The 27,209-nt window shown below is 42.5% G+C and overlaps 2 protein-coding genes across 3 annotated transcripts in view; one reads left to right on the forward strand and one right to left on the reverse strand.

Annotated features, from left to right (window-relative positions):
• Nucleotides 1-27,209, reverse strand: part of LOC136059152 (vacuolar protein sorting-associated protein 4B) — a 382,624-nt gene that overhangs the window by 20,177 nt on the left and 335,238 nt on the right. The window contains exon 2 of one of the 2 annotated variants that reach the window (XM_065753127.1): nt 558-581. In XM_065753127.1, the coding sequence (XP_065609199.1) occupies nt 558-575 (18 nt within the window). In that variant the 5' untranslated portion in view covers nt 576-581. Of the gene's footprint in view, nt 1-557; nt 715-27,209 lie in introns of those variants that run through there. The other variant, XM_065753128.1, reaches the window with a different exon arrangement.
• On the forward strand, nt 11,575-25,025 carry SERPINB5 (serpin family B member 5). Its single transcript, XM_065753137.1, has 7 exons — nt 11,575-11,751; nt 17,252-17,426; nt 19,821-19,958; nt 20,937-21,054; nt 22,390-22,532; nt 22,929-23,096; nt 23,463-25,025. The coding sequence occupies exons 2-7, from the start codon at nt 17,253-17,255 to the stop codon at nt 23,853-23,855; spliced, it is 1,134 nt and encodes a 377-aa protein (XP_065609209.1). The 5' UTR covers nt 11,575-11,751; nt 17,252; the 3' UTR covers nt 23,856-25,025.

Consider the following 27,209-nt stretch of genomic DNA (forward strand, 5'->3'; position numbering starts at 1 on the left):
CTCTTTTCCCCTTTTGGTTTAAAACCATTCCTTTTTATCAGACCGTGTAAAAAGTCAGTCCCCCTCCTGTTTATAAGCTCCCATCAAGGACTTGAAGGCCACAATGAGATCTCCCTGAGCTTTGTCAGTATGAGCACTACATAGCCCTAAGCTTAGAGGCATGGACACGGTTCAAACAGGTTGAAGAGAAAGCTACTTTTTGCACAGATTATTCCTGAACCGACAGCACAAGCAGTTACACTCCCACAACCAAAGGCTAAAATAAACATAAATACATAGAGGAACAGACAACAGACAAGCATTTCCGAGAGCAGTACTCTCAGCAGAAACCCAGTCCAAGCTATGCCTCCAGCTCACAGCAGGCCACAGTCCCACACCAGAGACCACTGGGCCTCGTGGTCCCAACCGGGCAGGGGATTAACCGGGGTCCTCCGGCGCTCCCGAGCCCCCTCCTAGGCCTTCTCGACGCCCCACCACCGCTGATGTGTTGCTTCTTCCCACAAGGCCCATCCCAGCGCCTCACCCCGCCCGCTGGGGTTCAACAGGACCCACCCTACCTGCAGGTTGCCCGCCATGGGGGGCTCCTGGAGAAGGCAGGACGCGAGACGAAACTGACTACGGCTGACCGGAGTCGCCCTTCCCGCCGCAGCCGCCCACCAAACCGAAACACCAGCCTCCGCCAGCCGCTTCCGCACCTCAGCGCCGACCGGACCGCTTCCGCTTCCGGGCAGCGCCCCGCGCGCGTCTCCTGACGTCACACGCCGCGCCCCGTCCCGCCCTAACCGAGAAGCTGTGCGCATGCGCGGGGCGCCGGAAGTGGAACCTGATGGGCTGATGTCAGGTCCCGCGTTGGTCCTGCATTGGGTTGGGCTGAGGTGGGTTCTGCTCCGAGCTTTACCTGCCGTGGGGAAGCTGCTTTAGCGGGGGGTCGGGCTGGATGCTCTCCAGAGGCCCCTTGCATTTCCTGCGGTTCTGTGATCGTTTCTGTAAAAATCGGTCCCTTATAGGGTTTTGGATAAATGTTTTCATCCTCATGCCTCGAATTTGGGGCGTAAAGGCATTTTTTTTCCATCTGTCTCTGCTCTTCTTGTAAATACGGTTTTCTTGCTTTCAGCAGCACAGTCTTCTGCATAATTGAATGGTTTTATTCACCGAACCAGCTCTTAATAATTGCTGACAGTCATAAGCGGTCAGGCATTAGTCACCTGTGGTTCAGTAATAAAACTTAGCTAACAGGTAGTGTCTGCAGAGTAAGGACAATGAAATGACTCAGAAAGCACAGCACATAGTAAACGAACTGGTGCCATATCCTTCCCCATGTTACTGTAATACTGTTAGGGAAACTTCCTTAGATTCATAATCCTCATTTTTCCACCTGCTTCCAACTAAGCCCGGTACAGTTTGTGCTGGGTAAAGGGTAAAAGGCACAGGCGTAGTCAGCCCTACATTAGGAAGGTGGACATAATTTCTTCCTGAAGTCCTCTGGTTGGCAGTTTGTTTTGCTTAACATCTTCATATGTGCACGTGGTGCAGGATGCTCAGATGTTTCTGCGTGTTCAGTGACAGCTGTTCTTCTTTTGCAAATAAAGGGCACAGTGTAGCAAAGATTACTGGATGTAATCAGGCTCTGGGAAATGAGATAGCAAAGGAAATGTTGGATCTAAGAGCAGTGTTGGGGAATCAGAATGATATGGGTTGGAAGGAATCTTAAAAATCATCTTGTTCCAACCCCCTGCCATGGGCTGTGTGACCACCTAGTAAATCAGAAAGTGGGGTTTATTAAACATCTACCAATTGTTCTGTCACAAAAAGCAGCTAAAATTGAGTAAGTGATGGGAGAGCTGATTTTTTTTCTAAAGGTATCTCCTCCTTGTGTTGTAAACAGGACTCAGGTATAGAGTACTGTGTCAAGCACTGAAGAAAACTGCAGCTTAAATCACGTATATCCATTTCTTTCTAATGTCATTTTCAAAGTGTGAGGTTAAAGCGTTCTTTTTATCTCTTCTCTATGGCTTATGTCACCATGTAGTCTTTTTGCCTACTGTTAACCTCTTTTTCTTTTTGACATTCTAATTCCTTGGGGTAATATTTCCATTCTTTATATTTACCCTCTCATTCTAATTAGTGTAACAGAGTATTCTCAGATGAATTCCTGTAGGTAGCATTTCTAGCTGTGCCACCTGTGCCTATGGTTTTCGAATTGGTAATGCTACATTTAGCTTTTAGACCTAGATCTAAAACAGTGCACAAGTCACAGGCATGCACATAGTAAATGCCTTTCCAGTCACACCTAGCAGGCTTCTGGAACTCCACATAAAAATGGGTTTCTCCACATAAAAATGAGATTGTGAATGAGATTAAAAAATAAAAATAAAAAAAATCAGAAAAGGCACATGCATATTTACAGATAACAGGCTAAATCTTGTACCTCTTAATTAAGCCTTATTCATACACTATTCCTATCATGTGACTTTGCAGCTAGTTTTGCCTAAGGAAATACTGGCTAAATGCTGAGTAATAACATCACAACGGACTACTGAGAAGCTAATGAAGTATCACACCAAGAGTATAGCTTCAGTCTGAAAGACCTGTATGGTCACATTGTGGAATGCTTCCCATTGCTGAGATGCTGTGTTACGATATTCTCAAAATCCATACCACAATTATTGCATTCAACTGAGTGTAATGACAATAAATTACATCAGTGATGTTAAATCAAGACATTGTAGATTCATAGAATATCCCAAGTTGGAAGTGGCACACAAGGATCACCAAGTCCAGCTCCTGGCTCCACACAGCACCACCCGAAATTCAAACCCTATGTCTGAGAGTGCTGTCCAAATTCTCCTGGAACTCTGGCACTCGGAGCTGCGACCACTGCCCTGGGCAGCCTGTTCCATGCCCACCACCCTCTGGTGCAGAAACTCTCCCTAACCCCAAGCTGCCCCTCCTGTGATGCAGCCCCATGCTGTTCCCTTGGGCCCTGTCGCTGTCACAGAGAGCAGAGCTGCTTCTCATATACCTTGCCCTCCAGACCCTTCCTCACCTTTGTGGACCTCCTTTGGATGGTCTCTAATAGTTTTATGTCATTATACTGTGGCACTCAAATCTGCACCCAGTGCTAGAAGTGTGGCAATTACCTACTGGCCTCAGCAAGGCCCACCTGCAAATAGTCTTGGTCTCTGTTAAATCACATCACTATGACACTAGGTGGCACAGGCACGCATTCTCCATGTTCCTTAAGGCTGGGTAAATTGTGGAGGATGCTTCCTGCTCTTAATTTTTTTGCATGGTAAGAGAGGAGCCAAACCACAGGTTGGTTGAATGCCTTATGCCAAGAATAGATGAATCAATGAAATAAGTCATGTCTACAGCGCTTCCAGGCCTCCTGCCAGCGATACTGCTCCACTGTGGTAGCTGAAAGTGATTACAAGTGACTAATATTAGTGTGGGACTTAGGTGCAGGATGATGTGAGAGCCTTGTAGTGAAAGGGAATCCTTGTGGCAAAGTGCCTAACAGTGTAGGTACATATGGCAGGAAAGATAAGTGTAAGGAAAGATAAGGATAAAGGCAGGAAAGAGAAACCTCTGTTTTTTTTCTAGTTTTCTACCCAGTGAAATGATTCAGAAAGATCAGTTTGACCTAGGTTAACAAAGGATGTCAGTAAAGAAGCTAGGAGTTAAAATGCACGTTGTCCAAATCCCATTACTTTACCTTGATCCTGTTCAGCTTTTGAGTTACCTTCTAAATGCAGTAATCTCATGAATATATACTAGATACATGTGCCTTATGTATTAGATAGGTGAGTACTGAGAATGGTTGGATTGTGGATGAGGACAGTGCTATAATCTGCCTTGCACCTCCACTTAAATAAAACAATATCTCTTCTCTAACTACTTGTCTTTTCATTGTGTTTCAGGAGACTTTGAAACTGACAACAGGCATGCAGCTTGAGAGTGCTGAGTGCACAAAGTCAGTCTGGCCACAGTGCCTGCAAGCCTCCTCCGCACTGGGAAATGTGGTATAATGAAAAGCACAAACACTGCTTTTGTAAAAGACCCTGGCCATAGGCTGTACTTGGGAACGTGTCTGGCTGGACCACAGTGCCTTGGGGAGTGCTGCTGGTACAGCAGTCCTGGATGGGTGGCTTCCTTCTGTAATGGCTTTTAATTGCACACCAGCATGGTGGAGGAGGGCTGGGTCCCAAGAGCCCTGTGGCAGATGGCAGCAGTGTATTTTTTGGCATAATACAGAAATGGGTCTGGTAGTGCGTCACTGGAAAGGAAAATCCAAGTTTGTACATTTTGAGCTAAACTCCATTGGATTTCTTATTTCTGTTAATTTTCATCCCACTCCTGTGTGAACTGTTCCATTTTTAACCTCAGAAACTGAAAATATGGAAATGCTTGGAAATTTACTATGATTTTGGTTCAGGTGTGCCCATGTAGGAAAAGCGCTATCTTCCAGACCAAGTAACTTTATTCTAGAAGTGAGATAACTCCACTTTTATACACTTGTAATTCACAGTGAGGTGAATCCAGCACATCAGGAACACAGCCTTTCTTAAACTGTGAAAAACATACTCCACTACTTCTATGTATTTTTTAATACGCATCAGCATGGTGGATTTGAGGATTTTTTTTCTACTGTTACATGAATTCCAACAGAAATTGTCAGGAACAACAATGAAATCTGAAATAATGTTTTTCTTAGCTTTGCATATATTGTTCTGAAGGGTAATTGTTGCCCTGAACAGCACAGTCTGGCAGCTTCTGAGCCTTTCTTCTTTATGAACTCATCAGAAAGGGACGCTCATACTGGCAGTCTGTATCGTGGGCCAAGGACAAATATTTCACCTATGTCTTCTCTGCATAAGATTTCATATATTAGGTCTTGCTTGCGCATTATGATTGAATGGTATACAATCTCTTCAATGATGACTTCATGCATGATTGAATAAATGTGGCTTCACAGCTTTATTGTTGACTCATATCATCCAGTTTTGTCATCTGGCGCCGCCAACTCCTCTACCCATATATGAATGCAGGGAGAGATTTTGTACTATATGTTGCTGCGATGCAGCAGCATTTCTCTTTGAAATTTCTTTACAGTTGCAATGCCTAGCAGGCTTAACAGCCCTAAGAACTAAGGAGGTATTGCTGCAAAAAGAAAAAGAGAAGTTTCCCAGCCAATATTTCATCAAGTTAACAAATCTTCAAGTTTGGACTGTACTGTTTGGATTGCTTCAAGTTGACATCTTTTAAAATAGACCAAGTAGACCAGATGCCTGTAGACAAATGACAGAGGAATAACTTTTACCCTTCCATTACACAACAGAATAACTGAACTGCAAAACAAAGAATCACAGTACATGAGTAGGTTTTAACACTGACTTGCTTACCTCTTGATGCTTCCAGCTGACTTTTTCTATTTTCAGGGTAGATTCAAAGGGCTTTTTTAAACTGTATGACTGTAGAGAGCAGTGTTCACAACGTAACTGCATGCTGTGCTGTCTGAATTAGAGACATGAAGGGAAGAGAACTGGGACTAGGTGACATCACACCTCCTTCGGCTAATTTTTTTTTTTCCTGAACTGTGGTTTGTCTTGTTTTTTGGTTTTGCTTTTTATTTTTTTCCTTTTTTCTTCTAAATGGTATTTTAAGCAATAAAAGTTTAAATATACCTTCTGCCTTAGAACTGCAGAAGACCTTTAATGCTGAACTCTTACAGTTCTTTAATTCATGGGAAGGTATGAGGAAATTGGGCCATCCAAGATGTCCTCCAAACGATATGTTCCCTCTTTCCATAATGCAGAAGGTACAATGGCTTTGTACCAGGGGGCGAGCACCACAGCGGTAAGAAACTTGCTGTTGGACCTCTCATGCAAGAACAAAAATAAATCCCACAACAGCCAAAGTCCAGCAGACGTATCAGGAGTAGCTGACTATGTAGCTGCTGTGATTTGATCTGCACCAGATTTCTAGATTAGCATTTTCCTCTCAGATCCTTCATTATTAATCCCAAAGCCTTTTAATTAGTCCTCGTATGGAAGTCATTTATCTTTCTCTTCATCCAAGCCACTCTTCCCAGAGTAATTTTCATCTTAGACAGGAAGCTCTTTGAGCCAGGCTATTATTCTACCATAAGCTGTCTATAATTCTTCTATGTGTATAATATTTTGTCCACATCTTCCAGTATCTGTCTCACCAGCAAGTCTGTTGCTGTGCTTTATCTACTACCCACTGAATGTGGCAGCCACTTTTGCACTGGGCTATGGATCTTGACCCAAGAAAGAAAGATGGAAAGGTATTTGCACTGTCACAAGTTCCTATAGACCTAATTGCAGCTTTCCAGGTCACTTATTCCTGTTATATAAATATTCATGTTATTGTGGAGTTTATTAACTCACTGGATTATGCATGTAATATCCTGTGAAGTTTCCTCATCAACCTTAATGGGACCATTAGATCTCAGAAGAATGAGGAAAGCTATTTCTCAGTAGGTTACATATTTTCTGGGTAAATGTAATGGGAAAGAGAAAAAGAAGCTTCCTATTATCAATTCCTAGCACATTCTTTTGCTGAACATAGACTTGCAATTTGTCATACTTTTATGGGCTAATATGCTCAGTGTGTTTTGTTACACAAAACTAGGGGTCCTGGGTTAGTGGTGATAAGAGCGGAATCAGCTGCTGAATGTGGGAACAGCTCACTTGGTTTCATGGGTGCTAATCAGCTTTCATTAGCTGAGGGCTATAATGGCCCCTGAACTGAGTTCAGGGCCATTATTTGTTAAGATTTACATCTGGATGTCAAGATGGGTTTGCAGGTATAACTTTTATAAATGACTGATAAGGCAGTGTCAGTGTAGGGTGTTTTACTTCAAGTAATGCATAAGAATGTACACTGATTTTGTTGCCTTCAGCAGATCTGCCAAATACTGACTGAAGAAGCAAGAATTAACATGTTCATTCCTCTTTTTAGCTGCATTCAGGGACAAGCAAAGCTCTGTACTCCCCTGAAAACACACAGCTGGAGAAAATTCAGACCACGGGGGAAGGCCAATTTTCAGAAAATACTGACTCTAAGCTTTTGCTGTCCTTTAAAATGCATATATTAATTCTGTGAAACTGTGCTGAAGAGCTCCAGGAAGGTGTGTGCCTTCACCCACATTAATCACCCAGACACTTTGTAACTATCTGGATTACAGGAGAAAGTGACTCATGTACTGATGACACTGGATAAAAGCAAGAGGGGAACTAAATCCTCAATTCTCACACCTCCTTCCTCTGTACATAGTAAGGAGGCACTCAGGGGCATAATACAAACCCAGAGCTGGAAGGGAAGCTGTGCATCAGAGCCCAGGTCTGCTGCTGTGGGTAGCAAAGGCCATGTAATCCCTGGACATGTCAGCTGCTAATGCTCTGACCTGAAACCAGTTCAGTGCCAGAGGGAAAGGTCTGCTTGGTCTCTGCTACTCGTGGGAAAAGTACTTCTGCCAATGTGATCTACTCTGTCTTCAAAGTTTCCACATTGCTTACGTGAGCAATCCTACCCCCATGTAGGTTTTCTTTTGATAGGTGAGTCCCTGATAATTTGAAAGTCACTCCTACGCTCAGCTAGGAGCTAACTGATGGATTATTGTGGTGCTAAGTAGTTCACTAGTCAGCATTCTCCCCTGATCTATAATCAAGCACAGTATAGTGTGGCTACATAGAGGAAGAATCCTCAGTAAATGTAGTGCAGTGGTAATATGCTTTTAGTAAGGCACCTCTGCTCACCTAAACAGTACTAGAGAGAAGCACATCAGGGCAAGCAAAGGTTGAAAGTATCTCTGAATAAAATAAAGAAATGGAGGAAAGGTGACAAACCTAAGTGCATTTGCATTTTTGTTTTTGTCTAAGACAGTTGGCATTGCAGGTTGTTTTGAATCCTGCTCACGGCCTGGCAAAAAAGGAACCAGGTGCAGTCACTGTGGGCACCAGTGATGAAGGAAGAACAATGTTATCCCCGTCCTTGTGGGAAGGCACTCTGAACCACAGTGCACATGTGTGGGTGCACAGTATTGTCTCCCTGGAAGAACTGGATTACAGATGCTTCAGTGAGAAGCAGTTAATCCAAAGCATTGTGTCTCTGCGTCTGATTTACTGTTCTCACTGACGGCTGGCAGCTGTTTGGTTGCCTATTTCAGAGTTTGTTCTATTTATTTATTTATTTTTCCTGGTGAGATGCATACCCCAACAAGAACAGGCTCAGTAAAATAAGCGAATAAAATTAACTTCTTGACTGTTAATAGAAATACTCACTGGCGGGCAACACTTCTGCGTCAGCAGACAGGTCTGCAGAAGGCTGAATTGTTACTGTATGTGTTGAAGCTGTGTGTTGTGTGACATCACCCCTCATGCATCTCAGTGCAAATACCTTGGGAAGAAAGAGGAAAAAAAAATGGAGGTCAGCTTGCCACTGTTTAGTTTGTGCCTCTTTCAGTATAATCATAGAATAACACTTGATTATTCTAAGTGCTACTGTAGTTGCGAATTATCGTGTGGTTTACAACTGTCAGTCTGATCTACTAGAAAAATACTGAAAAATATTTTTGCCTGTGACTTATTTCTGTTGCTAAATAATAGTCTAGCTCCTACTTACAGACAGTGTTTTTACCCTTCATTTTTTCTAACTGCGCCGAGGAAGCAGGTTGTTGTATTGAAATAAAGGCATACAAATAACCTGTTATGGGCTCTCTCCGAGATCTCAGGCTTCCTTGCCCCAAATGAGCAACTGTCTGAAGGGTGGGAGGAAGGAAGCTGTTTGTCTTTTCTACTCAGCAGCATGTAGGAACAACGCCCTGCGGGAGTGGCAGGGTGAGCCGAGACCTGGGGCTGAGAGCAGATGGAATAATGGGAGTGTCACCCGGTGGCTGTGTCCCTCCTGCACACTGTGTGGCCAGGTGGAGGCACCAGGGTGGCTGCTGCATGCCGGTGCCCAACAAGACCTTCACCTGTGTTTCCCCTTGAAGACCTGAAAATGTTGGTGACCTGTAAAAGGAAGATGAAAGCTCCTCTGTTGCTTTGTCAGTAGACTGCGGCTTGCCTGTGTTATGAAACTTCAGACTGCAATAATGACGTTTCACTTTGCACATCTCTTATTCCTATGTTATTTTGTCTCTATCTTCTATTCTGAGTCAGAATCACGACAGGAGATGTCCAACTCACAGGGAGCTTTATAACAGCTTCATGGTTTTTTTTGTTTTTTGTTTTTCTGGTGAAGAAAAATCCTGCTATTGATCTGTTATCTTTTTAACTTGATTAAAATACAGCTAGCTATAGACATGTGTTGAAAATCCTTTGAGGTCAAACCGAACAAGACTAATTCAATGATGGGTAAATGCAGGACATGCATGAGCTGATGCAGTTAGCTGTCATTCAGTCATATTGAGAAAGATGAACTGGGAAGCCAAGTTCCAGTGCTTGTCCCCTGCGAACCTCAGATACCTAAAGTACCTTGGGTACGTCAGCATCTTCTTCTTTTCAAGTCAGCATCGTTTGCTTCTCTGCTTCTTCCTGGTTGGGCCATAAGTGAGATCCAGCTAAGTGATAGGCTCTCCCATAAACACTAACGTGAAGATACATATAACACATAAATAAAATAACTTTAGGATATATTATTTGTACTTATATATGACATCCTAATGTTATTTTAACATTATTGCCAACTGTAAATCAACCCCGAATGTCCATTCTCTGGGATCAGTCATTTCTCAGCACCAGCTAGGTCAGGCAGAAGGGCCTGTGAAAGGCTACAAAAAGCCAGACCTCAGCTAACAAAGAGAAGTTACTGAGTGGAGTGTAGTAATTAGAAGTGAAGTAATTAGAAGATACTGAGTGGAGTGTAATAATGTTTACGCACCTTCAGCCTCGCAGGGTAGCCTTCCCCTTTCACTGCTCAGCCTTCAGAAGAAACCGGTGTACCCACTTGTATTTGTATTTCCAGCCTACCATGGTGATGAAGCAGGTGATGGTGATAGGAGGTGAAGGTGGTGAGCTGTGCTATCTCTGTCAAGGCAGTTGAGCTGTTGGCCACTCCCCACCAGTGTGTATCCAGAAGCTCCTGAACCACTCCACAGAAAGCCATCTTTGGTAGATCCAGGCCAGAAGGAAAGTTTGCTCCTGCAGAGGCCACAATGTTTAGATTACCTGCAGACGTCTGAGAAGAGTCTGGCAGACGACATTATTGCAGATTTTTATCAAAATTTCTCTCATGGTGTAAGGCATAATTAGATATGTGACAATAATTGCGCAGATTACACATTTTAGCCAGCTGTCCTCTATGTTCTTTGAATTGCTTAAACATATCCACACCTTAATGTTTGTTATGAATTCACTTATGGTAAAGCATACAAATTTTATGTTTGCTGTCTGGTAAATAAATGAAGGTGAACCCTACTGCATCACAGCAGAAAGGAAAATAAGATTTCCTTTGTGTAATAAGAGTCTTTTGGAAGGACATGTTGCTGGGATCTGATCAGAAAGCTGTGGTGTGATTTACACTCAAAACAAAACAGGAATGTGGCATGCCAGAAGGAGATAACAACTCCTCAGTTGCCACTGCCACCAAGGAGGCATAATGCCAAAGAAGACACATTGGTTTTATAGCCATTTTATTTGCCAGCATAGCAACTTGAAAGCAAGTTCAACAATCTTGTGTTTATAATTTTTTGTAGCATATCAGTAGTCTAAGGGCATTCAGGGCCACCTAGGGTGGGTGAGGAGCTGTGTTTGTGGGTGTTTCCTTGTGAAGTTTGACTTGGACTCCAGGAAGTTCTTGTTAGTGTGGTGTGCTGCCAGACTCCATGATGGGAGAAGCAGTACAGAGCAGGGTAGGCAACCTCGCAACCTTTTTATTGCTAATGACTGCTTGCATTTTTCAAATCAAATAGGCCTGTCAAGCTACATGACTGCCTTTCCCTATCCCTCTCTCCCTTGGATTCATCAGTAATCACGTGGCCACTGTGGCCTGAACTCAGCGGTTCGCATTCTGGAGATGCTGGAAAGGAGCAGTGGCTTTCTCCTCCCTCCCAAGTTCAATCTCCTTCTCGAGAGCAACAAGATGGGCAGACATTCTCCTTGAGCATGAGCTCCTCTCTGTCCTTGGGCATTTGAGCCAACCAAGTACACCACACAACCCTCACAAAGACAACACAGACACTATCTTAATGCATACACAGACGCAAAGTGCTGGGTTGCCATCACACGTTTTAGTTGCCTTCCCTGTGTGTCTTTTTCACAATTTTTTTTAAATTGCAGCAATTCCAATGTAACCTGGAGCACTGGTTTTGCTCAGAAGGTCCTTCAATTGCTCCTTCACTCCTGTACCCTCTATTTCAGAGTCTTTGCTCCCTCTTGTCTGGTGCCTTTTGTAGGGCACTTGCTGCAGGCAACATGCCGTGGCTGCTGTTTCCTGCTGGAGCATGTTGTTGTGTTCAGTAGCTGGGCAGGCAAAGACAACTTTGGTGTGACTCATACTGCTCCTCCAGTTTAGGAGCTGCTTGAAGAATGATTAAGGGAAAAAAAAAAAAAGAAGAAGAAAAAAAGCGAGAGTGTGTGCGTAATTAGGGCTGGGAAAGTGGGAGTGGTATCAATGAGCAGGCAAGCTAACAGACTCTTCTGCTCAGCAAGGTTTTGCCACAGGTCTCTAGTTCTTCGTGTTGGACCCATTTCATTGATTCATTTACCAGGATTATACCCTTGCAAAGTAAGTACAGCATTTTTTCTTCCTCTGGTACTTTGATGCCTAACTAACAGTTATAAAATCTCCGACGTGAAACGTAATCGCATAGAGTAAGCACGATGAGGAAGTTCATACGAAGAGACAGCATATGAAATTAAAGGTGGAAAAAAGCCTTCTCAAACTACAGCATTTTGGTTTCGCCCCAGCATTGCTGCATTCGTCCATCTACATTCTTTATCCCTGAAAAGATTCATTTCAAATGGTGAGTGGGGTCTGCCTGATGAGACTGTAGAGACACGAGGAATTATTAGAATATTTAGACTACCTGTTGACTGTTCCAAATGGCTTTCCCTCAATCAGAATGCAGGCTGTGTATGATGCCATGAAAATGCTCCACGTCTCTTAGTAGGTGTAGACTGTTTTGGAAGTTTACAAAGGAATATTCTTCTCATTTTCTGCATGGGTTTGTTGCTCTGTTTGCTTTGACTAATCCTTGATAGTTTAAAGGACAAGAACTTAAGTCTACTAATTACCTACTTTATCTTCAGTGTGCTTATCCAGTTGGACAAATGCACTGACTATTGAGGCACAATAAAGTGTATTCTGGAGACTCATTTCTCTCTTTAATTCCTGGCATGACTTTCTCAAATTGTGTTGCTGATGGTGCTTTTTCCACAGCCCTATGGACACTCTGATCTCACTAAACTAAAGCATCAATCTGATGATGTGTGTTCCTCAGAGAAATGTCTGTTCAGAGGAAATCATGTCCTTGTTACTGTGCTGAGTAGCTTGCTTGGTGGAGAGCTGCGTAGAAGTAGGAGGCTCACAAGAGTTTTCTTTCTTTATATTTCATGTTTTCCAAGCAAGAGCTCCAGTAAGTTCATGTTAAATAAATTAGTTTCAATGGGGAATACCCCACTTGAGAATAAGTATGTGGGTTATTTAATATCATTTATCTAAACTGAAATGACTGCAGGGTGCTCACCCGAAGCTCCTGGGCTGTAGCCCTAGTGCACAACGTCAGTACCAGCCCAGCTTGCCAGGATGGCCACCACCCTGTCTGCCTCGGGTGTGCTCTCCTGCAGGGCTCCTTAACTAAGGCAAGAATAAAATAAGTACATGCTCTGATTTGTCTGATGAATCTTACCATTCAGCTGATGTGACTTGTCAGGTTTCCACACAGATGTTGCTGTTCTCCTGATTAATTTTTAGAAGATAAGCTACATTTAGTTTTTTTCTTACTAAGCAAACAGTAAACAAAGCCTTTCCCTCTTAATTTCTATTGGTTGCATTCAGGAGTGACAAAGCAAAAGTAGTGTCTGATAGGCACCTTTTAATTATTTTTTCCTGAACTGATTCTAGTGCTTCACTTTCCTCCTGTATCTGAATGTGTTTCTTGAACCCTGTGGCCCCGCCACAGCTTTAAGCAAAGCTGGCTGGATCACAAGGCTGACAGTGCTTAGAAGGTGCCACCGTGCCGCAGGCCTCTCAAAATGCTGACTTGCTGCTCTCCTGGGAAAGCAGGGACTCAGCCAGAATCCAAGCAGCCCTTCTTAAAATTTCGTTTCCAATTTTGTTGGCTTCTCCCTGTGTGAGAGTTTCCTGTGATTACTGACGCAGGAGCTGTGTCTGGTTTCTGGGACCGCTTGTGGACACCTAATGGTCTCTAACATTGATGGGGGCCTCAGCCTTTCTCACTCAGATGGAACTTAATGTAATGGAGTCACTGACACAGCTTGGGGTGCTCAGGGCTTTAATGAGTTGAAAATTTTGTAATACTTAATACAGTCATTTCCTTTCAAGCATATGAATGTCATGAGCTCCTCTGTGTCATGCATCATTAATAAATGGAGCATTAAAAGCATTCTTGCACTGAAAAAAGATGGTGAAATAGAGATTATTCTTTGCTATCCAGACCTTATTGAAACAGCAAGGTGAAACTGAGTTTTTTTTTTCCCACAACAAAATCATGTGCATTGTTTCAGTAGTAGCACTGAAAGAAAGAAATGATGAGAGCCTTGCGGTGACCAGGAATAGATTCTCTCAGCATAACAAAGGCATTGAGAAGTGTCATCGGTTACTGAGCGAACAGGTCTGTAAAAGGTTCACCACAAAGTACCTCCAGGTTTCCTCACTGAAAAGCAACATAGAAACCTTGCAGAAAATGATCCAGCTTGAAAGGTACCAAACAAGAAGAATTTCTACGTCCTGGTGCAGATTTTTTCTGGTGTTAGGAAGAAGAGTGTTTAATTTTGCAAAATTTCACAATTAATTTCCTTACTCTGAATCTCTTTCCACCCAAGAGTGTAAAACACAGGTAGCACATGCACATTTTAATATTACTGAAGGTCATTTGTCAATATAACTGAAAATGCTGATGTTAGAAAGGCAGAATTATTTTTCTGGGATGAAGTCAGAACGGAACATGAAATGTGTTAAATTTATTATGACTGCACATCATTTCTTAGTCTGTAAGGAAGATCTGGAAGTCAAAATAATACCAAGCCAGCCATTACTAAAGAAGGCTATTTTACTCCACTAGCAAATGAAATATTTTTCAGGTAAACTACACACATCATTCTGGCATTGTGAGATTATGTGTATTGTTTGTCTTCATGAGAGTGGCAGATGCTGAATGACACATTCTTGGTTCCTTGGGTAATTTTCCACTATCTCCTCAGTGAGAAATGCCTAGGAAGTTGGTACTTGCCATTCCTTCAGTTTTTACTTGAGACAGAGAATGGTATGGATTGTGTGCTCCTGGACTTCAAAGGGCACTTAAAGAGGATGAGTTAATAGGGAAAAATAAGGTAGGCATCCTGTTCAGGGCAGTTTGTAAAAGGTACACAGAAGTGTGTGTGTTGAGCAAGTGCAGAAAGGCATTCTAAAGGATGATTTCACATATGCTTCTTTGATCTGTTGTTTCAAGTGACTCCCTCAGCAGCAGTCCCAGATCTTCATACTTGTTTTTACTGTCTTTTGCCACTGTTTTGCCCAAAGCTCTCTCCTCCCTTGACGTAAGCAGAGTCTGTAGTTTCTAGCAAGCTTGACTTTTCTGTTAATTAGTTGCTTTTGTATGTGAGAAGTTGTGACCACAGGAATGACATAGATGCTTGCAGTGCTGACTGGCACTTAGTTCTCACTTTTACACCCATAAATTCCCTGAGAACATTTCCCAAACCACAGTCTGACACCAGCTCGATTCCTGCTGACACTGTAAAATGAGATCTCTCAGGGTAATCTTTCATTCCCAAGCATCTTGTGACACTGCCAGTGTACTGGGAGATGTATAGACCCATTCTGCTTGAAAAGTTTCTTACAGGAGTTCTCTACATGCTGCAAACATCCTCCTTTTCATTTTTACTTGGGGATAACTTTCTCCAATGCTATATGTTTAATATTTTTTTTCCTCCCCAAGATGAATTGCTTTCTTTACATCGGGAGGCAATTAGGAAATTCTTTGTTGTCAGGAGCACTATGTGAGAGGTCACTGCTGGGTAAGTGTGTTTTTCAAATTTGGATCTAAAAAGCCTTGGTTTTATGCCAGTATCCTTTTTCACTTTATTAGATTGTGCAGCGCATTTTAGTAACCTTTTATACAGTACCTTTTAGCTAAAATTAAGCCAGGTGTTATATAATATAGAATATATACATATGTAAGTTAACAAAAACAAAAATAAAGAGGTTTATTTTTAAAAAGGCCTTTTATAATCAAACAGGTCTTACCTGGAAATCAAAGTTTTCTCTGCTGTGTTGCAGACAAAATACTCCCCTGTTCTATTACTCCCATAAAAACGTATAAATACCACAGCTTCTTTGGGAAATCTCTATTGTCAACTACCAGAACTCCCACAACATCTCTACACAATGATGTTTGGTATTCAGCAAAGTTTGGGCAGTACAACACATGCTCTCATACGCAGATTTTTGTCATTCAATATGCCATTCCAAACAGGGATGAGAGTGAGTGGTCAGAAGCAGGTCTCCTTGCTCTGGAGGCAGTTCCCTGCCCCATATGTCCCCTCTTCCCATTTCTGTCTTCTGGTACCTAACTGCTCTCACCTGGTGAGATCTTTACGCATCTGATGCAATCTAGGATGCAAAAGGTATGAACTAGGTAGAAACTCTGCAGTACTAAGTAGTCAGTCATTTGAGAGAAATGCTTGTCCTTAAGGTGCTTCTTGGAAACCTCTCACCAAGGTAATGCTTCAGAGAAATAACTGACTTTCCTGTTAGCACCTTCTGTGTCAAAGCCTGAAATGTTATTGTAAATAGATGTCTGCATAAGAACAGAACTTTTGAAATCACCTTTCCATGCCATATAAATTCAAATTTTTTTTCCTGGGGAGAGCTAATACTGAAGAAACTTTTGGGGTTCTGTTTAAAATCTTTGCCCTTTTGAAGTCCTTTGGAGTATTCATCTTTTCCTTTCTGTCTCTTTCAATAGTCAGAGCTGTTGAACACGAATTTATCAGGTTGTCTTTCCCTTTAGGGACATGGGATTTTGGGGGGCAGAAGAGTGTCAAGCTCACTGTGCCAAAGGAGCCATCATCTTCTGTATTCTTGCTGGTCTTAAGCCCAATATAATATTGACTGAAATGCTATGGCTTACCTTAGTTGCCTTTAATCTACACAAATGGAGTTACACCGAAGTACAGTTTTAGATCTATGAACGCAGTCTGGAAGATTGGAATATTCCGTGGCATTCCCAGAACATGGTCCAGAACATCTGTAGCTTGGCACCACCTTTTCCATTCCTGTCTGCATAGATGAGCTAACAGCCCTGTGGCAACTGCAGTTACTCTGAACTGCTAGGAAAATATTTGCAGTCATCATTGTAAGTGATGAGTGGGCACATAGAAGTATTTATGTAGGAGGCCAAGTACTTATTGTTTCTAGGATGATATCAACATGCAGGACCAGACAGCTTTCTGGAGACTTCTAGCAAGGGTAGGGAGAACAGGGAATCATGCCTTAGAGAGAGGGCATGTGCCACAGCTAAAGCTTTAATGAACAATTAGACATGATGCAAGAGACAGGAAAGATTGTGAGGCTTTTAAAGGCCTATCAAAGCACTATTTGATCCCAGAGCATAGGCAAATACCTTATAAGTCAGTACATTTGAAGAGTATCAATTAAAAACTTATTAAATCCTTATGTGATCCATTGTGACTTGTTACGTGTGGGTCATCCTGACCAACCCAAATTTCCCCTAGAATGTCTGGTAATACTGGCTCCAATTAGCACTCAGCATTGCCAGCTGTCACTTGGAGGTAAGGGCTTCTACTGAGCCGCTCACAATACCTTGGTTGGGCATGGATGAAACTCTCCTCAGGAGCTGCTGGTGGGATCTTAAACTGGGCAGGACTGGTCAGGCCTTTTTCTCCTCCCTCTATAGGCTCAAGCTGCCCAGTTCCCGTACTGGTGTCCAGCTTCCTTCAGCAAGTAAGTCAGTGACCTGCCAGCCCCACTGCAGCAGGAGCTCATTCTGTGGGTCATATCTCTTTACCCTTTTCTGTTTCAGGATGACGATGGATGCTCTGCAGCTAGCAAACACTGCCTTTGCTGTTGATATGTTCAAAAAGCTATGTGAGAAGGACAGAACAGCCAATATTATCTTTGCCCCGCTGTGTACCTCCACGTCTTTGGCTCTGGCATATAAAGCTACAAAGGGTGACACTGCAGACCAAATGAAAAAGGTGAGCTGTTGGTATCCCACTCTGTAGCTGCATCAGAGGTGGCTTTCCTATTTATTCTTGTCAATACTGTTACAAGAATGGTGGTTTCCTTGTAAGCCAGGGCAGAAAACTGTCTATCCAAAATAACGGAGTGGTTCCACACTCCATGGCTCCACACAACCAAGGAGGTTGAAAATCACTAGCATATGGAAAAAAGCATTCTCAAACATTTACAGGGTGGATGGGGACATGGCAGAGACCTCAGCAGTTGCATTAAGGCCTTGACTCCTCTCAGCAGAGTGCTGACTGTGGCTGAAGGCCACTGCTTAAGTCACTGCATTTTCTAGATAATTGTTTTGTGGTTATTCAGGACTGCCTAAACTTAACAGGACTGGAAATAATTTTGCCATTACCAAGTAATCTTAGCATTTCTGTCTGTGCCATTTCCCCTTTCTCCTGCCATACAGCTAAGAGGAAGATAATGCAGTAGGAGGCAGCACAGCTTGAATAGTGGTTTGCCTTGCAAATAGCTCTAGATGCTCAAGGGCCTTACAGCATCATGAAGAAGCATCACGGTGGTGGTGCAGTGGGTTTATCAAGGTCGTCCCGTGGCATGGAGAGGCTGCACGACTGCCTCTCTGAGAGCCAGGATTTACATAGCCTCTTTTTATCCCAGTGTCCACAGTCTCTGCAGTTACCTAGGGGTGAATGGGAATCAAATTCAGCATGCATTTATATGCTGGTTATCACCTAGCTCTCATTTTTCTTCCTTTAGGAGTTCCTCCCTGTTCCCCGCGGTTTCCCTGACAGCACATTGTTGGAGCACAGCCTCTAGTGCCTCTGCTCACCCTACAGATTGCAATGTGCCTCATGCTATTCGCACAGCAACAAAACAATATACCTACAAAGGCCCACTGGGTTTTTCCCAAATAGGATTGTTTTCTAAAAAAATTTTAAAAATGAATTTTAGATTTTATTTCTAATTTTAATGACACCCCAAAGCTTCCTCGCTATTTCAAAATTCAAGCTCTGTCTTTCCAATGGAAGAGTTTAAAACATTCACCTGTGCCTAATTTCATTTTCATTTGTTCCTTCAATTTGCATCGAACCATCCCATGGTAAGTGAACATCCACAAATAGAGTTCTGTTGCACAAGTGAACTTATGTTTCGCATTTCTCAAGAGGTAATTTATTGTGGCTGTAAAGATGTGACATGTTCTTTCTCCTTGAACAGGTGTGAGGCTGAAAGGGAAAAGGAGGTCACTAATGCTGGCTGGGGAAGATGAGGAGGGTTGGACAGGCTGTTTTTAATGGAATATGCACATAGACCTTGCAACAGGCAGGTGCCTAAAAGCAGAGAGTTTTATGTCATCTTAGAACATTCTGAAACTGGGCATGTGATTCCCAAGAGTTGGGAGGAGAGTCTGAAGCCCTACCTCTAGCTCTCATTCTATCTACCAAAGCACACCTAGTTATCTGACTGATTTCTGCTGAAATACCATGAGATGTTGTGTCAGCAGTCAGAAAACCTTGCTATCTGGTAAGCAGTTTTTAAAGAAGTAGCCCACTTCGAGAAAGGAAACTAACTGGATCATCTATTTATCTGGCCTCTAAACTCCAGTTCTGTGGACAAGAATGTGAGTTTGATGAAAATATTATGACTCCACACTGCAGATATATATGTAGTTCACTAAATCACTTTACTAGTATGAAGAGCTCTATGGAATTCTTTGGACTGCTCACAGGAAAGAAACACATTTGGTTGAGGTTTTGTTAGGATCAAGTCTTTAGATTTATGTGAGGATGTCAAGTAAATGAATGATTTTTGAGTAATAAGTAAGAGTGACAGATTGTGTTGTTAGCTTAAATACAAAAAAGTCAAAGCTCTGGTCACAGACAAGCATTATTTATTGCCAAGCTGTTGGGCCTGGAGCTTGTCCAGAGAAGGGCAATGAAGCTGTGAAGGGTCTGGAGTGCAGGTATTATGGAGAGCAGCTGAGGGAACTGGGATTGTTCACTCTGGAGAAGAAAAGGCCCAGGGGAGACCTCATCACTCTCTACACTTGCCTGAGAAGAGATTGTGTTGAGATCAGGGCTGGTTGCTTCTCCCAGGTAGCATTAATAGGTTGAGAGGTCATGGCCTCAAGTTGTGCCAGGGATGGTTCAGGTTGGATATTAGGAAAATTTCTTTTCTGAAAGAGAGGTGAGGCACTGGAACAGGCTGCCCAGGGAGGTGTTCAATAAATGTGTACATATAGCACCGAGGGATGTGGCTTAGTGGGCATGATGGTGATGACATAACAGTTGGACTAAACTATCCTAGAGGTCTTTCCCAACCTCAATGATCCTATTATTCTATGATTTTTTAGATAATAAAAAGAAAGTCGCTCAGTATTTTATTATGTTCATTATCAGGTGCTCCATTTACAAGACGTCAAAGATGTTTCTTTTGGGTTTCAAACGGTAACTGCAGATGTTTCCAAACTCACCTCCTTCTTTGCACTGAAAATGGTCAAGCGGCTCTTTGTAGACAAGTCTCTCAGCCCTACCACAGTAAGTACTGCAGAAAAGTGCTTGAACTGCTTGACCAACCAGACTTCAATGTTATTCAAAATACATTCTCTCCCGATTACCTTTTACTTGACTAGGTTCAGATGATGAACAGCTTAATAAAAGTTTGTAGGAGGGTGATTGTTCTGCTTGACCCCAAGCAATGCAGCCACTGCCACAGTTGGAGTTCTTTCATTAATGTGTTTTAGGTCAGTAGGCGCAGTAGGTTTTGAATGCACTGTGACTTCTGTGCCACATCAAGGGCTTTGCAATATAAGTAAGGCTAAAAAGGATTTTAAATAAAGATGGCGGTGCAAGTGTGTGTCTAGTTCACACACCCAAGTAATTACTGCATAGTTTTCTTAGTCTAACTGAGGAAGCACAAGCCTGGTTATTCAAACAACAGAGGTGAGGATATTGTTGTTTGTCCATGAAACTTAAGGACCTTACAAATAACTGAGAAAAATACTGTATTTGTTTTATCAGAGTTGCCTTTGAATAGGGCCCAAAGCAAGGGCAACTTCAGCCTAGAAGTGATGTTTCAGAAGACTTACAACCTGCTTAGATGGTGTTATAATCATGCTGCCCGCTCTTTGGCCCCATGCACAGCAGTGAGCATCTCGTCTGTCAAGGACAGGCACACTGTGAGCAGCCTGTGGCCTTTATCTCATCCCTTTCTTTTGCCCAGGTATGGACAGAAGGCCGCCTTAGCCTTTCAAACTCGGGCAACATGTTCATTCCTGCAATGCCAAAGTTCCTTTAGCAGCCAGTGTAACTGGACTGAAGGCAGTACTGGGAGCAATCTGCTGAACGTGGCTGTGCATCCCGGCTGTCACCTGCTGTTACTTATTAGCTGTCTTTTATAACATACTCTCCAGCTACCCTGTGAAGAAGCTTGGCATACTGGTGTTGCAGGCTGTGTAGAGTCATCTAGTGAACAGCATTTAAAGGAGGTTAGCTTTGGTACCTTGTGTCTTTCAGGACTTCGTTAACTCCACGAAGAGGCCTTTTCCATCGGAGCTGGAACTAGTGGAGTTCAAAGAGAAAACTGAGGAAACGCGACAGAAGATCAACAAATCTCTCTCGGAGCTAACTGACGGTGAGTAGGGCCTAGCCTCAGGGATGCTTCTTACCTCTTTGAAGAACGATATCTTTGTCCTCATGACATCTCCTAACTATTGCTTTTAGAAATAAATATAAGTGAAAGCAATGGGACTACACCTATTATTTGGATTCCTGAGGATTAGCCATGCTAGCGTGTTTTTAAATCATTTACTTTACTGCTGCGGCATTTCTGGAGGCAGACCTTGCATTAGCCTTTGGCAAAGCATCTCATTTGTTTTCATTGGAACAGTTTGGGAGAATAACAGCTCCTGGCTGTGGAGCTTCACAAACATCCGACATCAATACATCAAATCCCAGCCTTGTTCTCTAATGGAGAGTATGTGCTGGACTCTGAATTTCAGGCTGTTAATGAGTATCTCATCTCAGAAGCACAGCTGATTTTGACTGCAGGTGGACATTTATTTCTTACTTGGAGATGCTCCTGTGGAAATCGTGCTGCAGCAATTTTCCTCTGAGCCACGAAGTCCCAAGAGATGCCACTCAGTGACCATCAGGGCTCCCAGGCAGAACCTGCCCAGTCTATGGGGGGTGGAGGTCTGGTACTCAGTGCCCAAGGCACAGCTTATGTACACACTGTTCACAGGTAGCTCCAGGGTCGGTTGCTGCCTATTGCCCTCATGTGGTACAGATATGAAAATATGGGTGCCTGAGTCACACCTGGTCCATCCCAAGGTGACAGAGGTGCCCACGGGGAAGTACTTTGCACTGCCTATGTGTTTTATGCATGAATGGAGACTAGCATCCACAACAGTCTGAATTCAGTATCTTGTGACAGTGTTTGAACAGACTCAAAATAAAGCGAGGGAAAGAATTCCATTCTCTTTTTGAAATCCATGGCACTATTTGGTTATGAACTGTAGTTAGAGTTAGCGGTATTTCTTATTCGAGTCATTTTATTCTCATGTATCACTCCAAAACTGAGTAGAAACTAAACTGGAACTTCTCTTGAAGTCTTACTCTCCAAATGAGAAATATTTTTTCACTTCTATCTGTTGAATTTCACTGAAGTTTCAGTACTTTCTTTAAAGTAATAAACAAAAGCACTAGACATATTTTTGATTCTATTTTATGTAAAACCAAGTAAAAATGTCACTTGGAGGATCTGTCTTAATCCTAAATTCCATTTCGAATATGAAACTGCAGCTAGGGAACTAAATGCTTCTACTTGGGAATTTCCCTTTGTAATTAAAATTTCTGTGAACTGCAGGATGCAAATATTTTAATTTGGTAAAGTGTTTCCATGTTTTGTGAAAACAACACTTATGTTGATAATTGATTGTACTAATAACAATCTTAACCATGTTCACAGGCAAAATGGAGAATATTTTGAATGAGGATAGTGTAAGTGACCAGACTCAGATCCTCCTAGTTAATGCAGCTTATTTTGTCACAAACTGGATGAAGAAGTTCCCAGAGGCAGAAATCAAAGAATGTCCTTTTAAGGTCAACAAGGTATGTTCTGAAAAAAATGGGAACGAGAGAAAGTTTGTTACTACCACGGTATTCTTAGGCTCTCTATTGAAACCTATATGCTGTTGCAAAAGTACCTATGCCAGTTTTCGCGTTACATTGCTAGTTTGAAGCTGTTGGTGAAACAAGCACAAAGGGTCACCAGTAATAGGTATTTTTTTCCTTTAAAGCACATCCCACTATGCTGTATTAAATACACCTTGTTACAGGAAAACTGCCCCACTTAAAGTACCAACAGCTTTCACTAGTCTCACAGCTGATATTGTTACTTAGGAAAGCCAGCAAATTCCATGATGGTAATCATGCAAGCTTGCAAAATGTTCTCTCTTATCTTCTCTGTGAATTAAAGAGTGCTAGATTGTCTCCTGTGTCTTGCAGACTGAAACTAAGCCCGTGCAAATGATGAATCTGGAAGCTACTTTTTGCCTAGGTTACGTTAAAGAGTTAAATGTTTCAATCCTTGAACTTCCATGCCTTAACAAACACATAAGCATGCTCATTCTGCTGCCCAAAGATATTGAAGATGAGACGACTGGCCTGGAAAAGGTGAGAGAAAAAAACAGTATTGAGATGATGCTTTCCATGGACAGCTGTGTCAGTTAGCTGTGTGTAGGAACTGTCTTGGGCTCCTCAGTTAGGTTGTTGAGCTTATTACACAGCAAATGCTTGTGAAGGACCAGTAATCAGAGTATGAACATTTAATGGAGCTTTTCTGGAAGTCTATTCTATAGATTAAATAATCTTTACATCAATAAAACAGAGTGTAAGTTAACTCTGAATGCTACAAGCAGAAGTTGCCTTTTGGGCTTTGTTTTTTGAGGCTTGATAGGAATTGTGAGTTCAGAAATGGTTTTTTTTGTTCTCACTTTCTTTGGGCTGCACATTAACTTCCTTTGTTCTTTTTGTCTTCAGCTGGAAAAGGCACTCACCCCTGAGACTTTGTTACAGTGGACCAATCCCAGCATGATGGCCAACACCAAAGTGAATGTATTTCTTCCAAAGTTTAGCGTGGAAGGCGATTATGACCTGAAGCCACTTCTGGAAAGCCTCGGCATGACAAATATCTTTAATGAGAGCGCATCAGATTTCTCTGAGATGTGTGAAACCAAGGGTGTGGTTTTGTCGAAGATCATTCATAAAGTCTCCTTGGAAGTAAATGAACAGGGTGGAGAGTCTCTAGAGGTGCCAGGATATCGGATTCTGCAGCACAAAGATGAATTTAAAGCTGACCATCCATTTATCTTTTTCTTTAGGCACAACAAAACTCGCAACGTGATTCTTTCAGGCAGATTCTGTTCCCCTTAAGCAGGGAATGTTAATTATGGAAAAAAAAACCACCACACAATTACATTTATGGTGATGCATGTTCCTGTAAAGCTTTGTGTCCTGACTATCACCTTTGAAAGGAATTCTAAGAGGTTCATATATCAGCAGGGTAGGTAATACAATGTACTCCACATATGCAGCAGAACTAGTTTATCTCCTTCTACTTAATCCCCTTAAGCTGAAGGATTCCCATTGTGCAGAGCACATGATATTTTACTACGAAGTCTTCCATCCTCAGCCACAAGAATATTTTGCTCCTCTGTGACATCTTTTTCCAAAACAAAGTGAACTGAGAGCCTGGTTTTGAAAGACTGGGAGCTGGGAAAGGGTCTGGGGGGAAGAGCTGCGTTGCTGTTCCCTATCCAGAACGCTTTCTCCCGAGACTCATACTCAGTGGGTTCCTAGTACCTAAAGGAAGAAAATGTGGACATATGGTATGATAACCCCCCTCTGGCTGTAGTCTGATGATACAAAGTGCCTTGCTGGACCCTGCTAATGCACACTGAAATAGTGCAGCTAAACAACTCGCAGTTTGCATCTGTGAAACAACAGCTGCACATGTGGATGCAAGAGGCAATAATAAAATGTCCAGAAGACTCTTCAGTGTGAACTACATCAGTTTGTAGGTTGAGGAGGTTGCACTCTACTGTGTGGGGTTTTTTCACTCATTCTCCTTCAGACATGGCAGAAATGATCAGTTCGCTGCAGCTGAGAGGAACTGTGTTGTAAATATCCTGAGGAAAAGAAGGTTATGCAGTTCTGGGATAGAAATCACTTGGATTAATACTGAAAGTGCCATACTTTTCTGATATAGACTTTCTGTTGCTTCTGGACTCAGCATTAAGGAGGCTCCACACACTTACCTAACCTCTGGGATGCAAGAAAGAAATAAAGACTTTGACTTGAGTGAGATTAACACTGTAATTACCAGTCTTGAAATTCCATATGAAATTATGGTAATTAGTTTTCATTTCTGCCTGCTGCATATGTTCAGTGCTGATTTACCTAATTACTGTTCAGAATAAAACACTACAAAACCTGATGTCTGAAGTACAATCTAGTGTCAGCCTTTTGTCCTTCACTCAGCCTCCGAGAGGTGACAGGAACAGAAACTGATAAATTCACTCAGGACACAGTTAAAATAAATATATAAAGAAACTAAATCTGTGACTGAATTGCCCTTTTGGACCATGTGATAATAGCTCAGTTAAGGAGTATATTACTGATTGGTCAGTATATATACAGTGAGTTCAATTATGTATCTTCAAAAAAAGGCCCATTTTAACTGAGTATTCCCTTTGCTTCTTCAGATCTGAAAGAACCTAGAAAGAGATTTCTAAATACATGCAACCTTTAATATGTATTCCTTTCTTCTCATACCAGAGAACAGCACAGTGGCTATTACAGATTTGGAGAGAGTTCTGTTTTGATTCTTGACCTTCCCAAACCACAAGTGGCCTTTAGTGACAAAGATTAAGTGGTTTCACCGGTTGGCTTCCCTTTGTGAGTCTCTAATGGTCTCTGACTTTTCTTAATATCAGGCAGTTAGTGGATACATCGATTCACATCTTTGAAGGTACTGAGGGGAATAACACCAAAACCAGCAAGAGATGAGTCCCTTCAGGCATCTGGGGGCCTTTGCTGCTCTTCATCAGGTGTTCTGATACATGGATATAAGAATGCAATGTATAAGAACTCCTTTTCATTCCATTCTGTCTGAGAGGAAACAGCCTGCAAATATCTTTGCTAGCTCAATAGCTTCAGTGATAACTGAGTGTCTGGAAAATATTTTATACGTCCCATCATTGTCTGATCTGTTTTGGAGCATGGGGTTGTAGTTATCCAGAGCTGTCATCACTGCAGTGTCCACTGGTTCTCCCATAGGTCTGGGCACTGTGCTTGGGTTCGACAGCTATTAGCAGCTGTGCAGTCTGTATGTAGGCAAGGTGGACTAGCTGCCTACAGTCTGTGCAGTTTCTCTGTGTTTCAATATTGACTGGTGGTCTAGTAGTTGCAGGTATCCAGCAAGCCATATCACACTTCATTGGTACTGCTGTGCTGGTCTGCTAGACTGATGAAAATCTCTTTGACTGCCTCATCTCTCCTTTTCTGTCTGGATAAGACTTCTCGAAGGAGAAAATCTGAGATATCATTCTCTTGGATTTTCCAGATCCTGAAAATATTGCAGTGCAGGAGCCATTCAGTCCAGCTCAAACTCCATTTAAATGCTGATCAGAACATTTAGCGCATTATGGACATCATACAGACAAAAAAGGAGGGTTATGCCATAATCCTTGTTCTATTCAGCAATTGGACTAGATTGTACTACTCCTGTTTCCTAGACCCTTCCAGTCCCATGGATATTTAGAAGTCTGAATATAAAACCTATTCAGCTTGCAGCATGGGAGAGGGAAATATCAGAACAGCTCCTGCTAAAGTGAGAAATGCCATTACAAGGTATTGTACAGTTCCACCCAATCTGGCCTCTGGGCCATGGGCAAGAAATTGCATGGGAGGACATGGGAAAACCTGTGTGGGAGCTTGTGTATAGAAATGTATTTGTGCTGAAAGGCGTTGGCTGTGACGGAGAAAGTGAGCAAAGGTAAGGACTTGCTCAGATCACCAAGCTACTCCACCTCACCTTTCAACACAGCATTACTATCCAGTGATGGGTAACAGGTCCGATGGAAAAAAGCAAGCCATGGCTGGCTTTTGCATGCTGTTGCAAACTGCAGTGTTTTGCGTCTCGTCATCTCATCACTTGCTTAGATGCACAGTCATGGCCCACTTCCTGCTCCCAGAATTTTTGTAGAAGAAAGGTGGTATGTCTAAATGTTGTGCAGTAGTGGGAATTGTTTTTTGGGGATGAGCAGCTGTTTTCTAAACTTGAAAAATGCAGCATACAAGCAATTGGCCTGTCTGGAAAAGCAGAGCAGTTCTGAATCTTGGCTATGTTACAAGAGCAAGTGTAGAGTCCTACACCTGGGGGGGAATGACTGCAGGTACCAGAAAAAGGTTGAGGGCTGAGCTGCTTGTGAGGAGCTCTGCAGAGAAGAACCTGTGTGTCCTGGTGGGCGACAGGTCGGCCATGAGCCAGCAGTGTGCCTTTGTGGCCCAGGAGGCCAATAGTTTCCTGGGGTCCATTTAGAAGAGTGTGGACAGCAGGTTGAGAGAGGTGATCTTCCTGCTCTACTCTGCCCTAGTGAAGCTACATCTGGAGTACTGTGTACATTTCTGGGCTCCTCAGTTTTAAAAAGTCAGGGGGCTACTGGAGAGAGAGTCCAACAGAGGACAACGAAGATGACTGGGGTCCAGAAGCATCTCCTTTATGAG

The sequence above is a fragment of the Cyrtonyx montezumae genome, unplaced genomic scaffold (genome assembly GCF_038088225.1).
Source record: "Cyrtonyx montezumae isolate F1298 unplaced genomic scaffold, pur_monq_1.0 scaffold_8, whole genome shotgun sequence".
Classification (NCBI taxonomy): domain Eukaryota; kingdom Metazoa; phylum Chordata; class Aves; order Galliformes; family Odontophoridae; genus Cyrtonyx; species Cyrtonyx montezumae.

Excerpts from the sequence above, each read along its gene's own strand:
- SERPINB5 (XM_065753137.1), top strand. The coding sequence starts at position 17,253 with ATGACGATGGATGCTCTGCAGCTAGCAAACACTGCCTTTGCTGTTGAT. Across the intron at positions 19,959-20,936 it reads AGTCTCTCAGCCCTACCACA|GACTTCGTTAACTCCACGAA; the intron begins GTAAGTACTGCA and ends TGTGTCTTTCAG. Across the intron at positions 22,533-22,928 it reads GTCCTTTTAAGGTCAACAAG|ACTGAAACTAAGCCCGTGCA; the intron begins GTATGTTCTGAA and ends TGTGTCTTGCAG.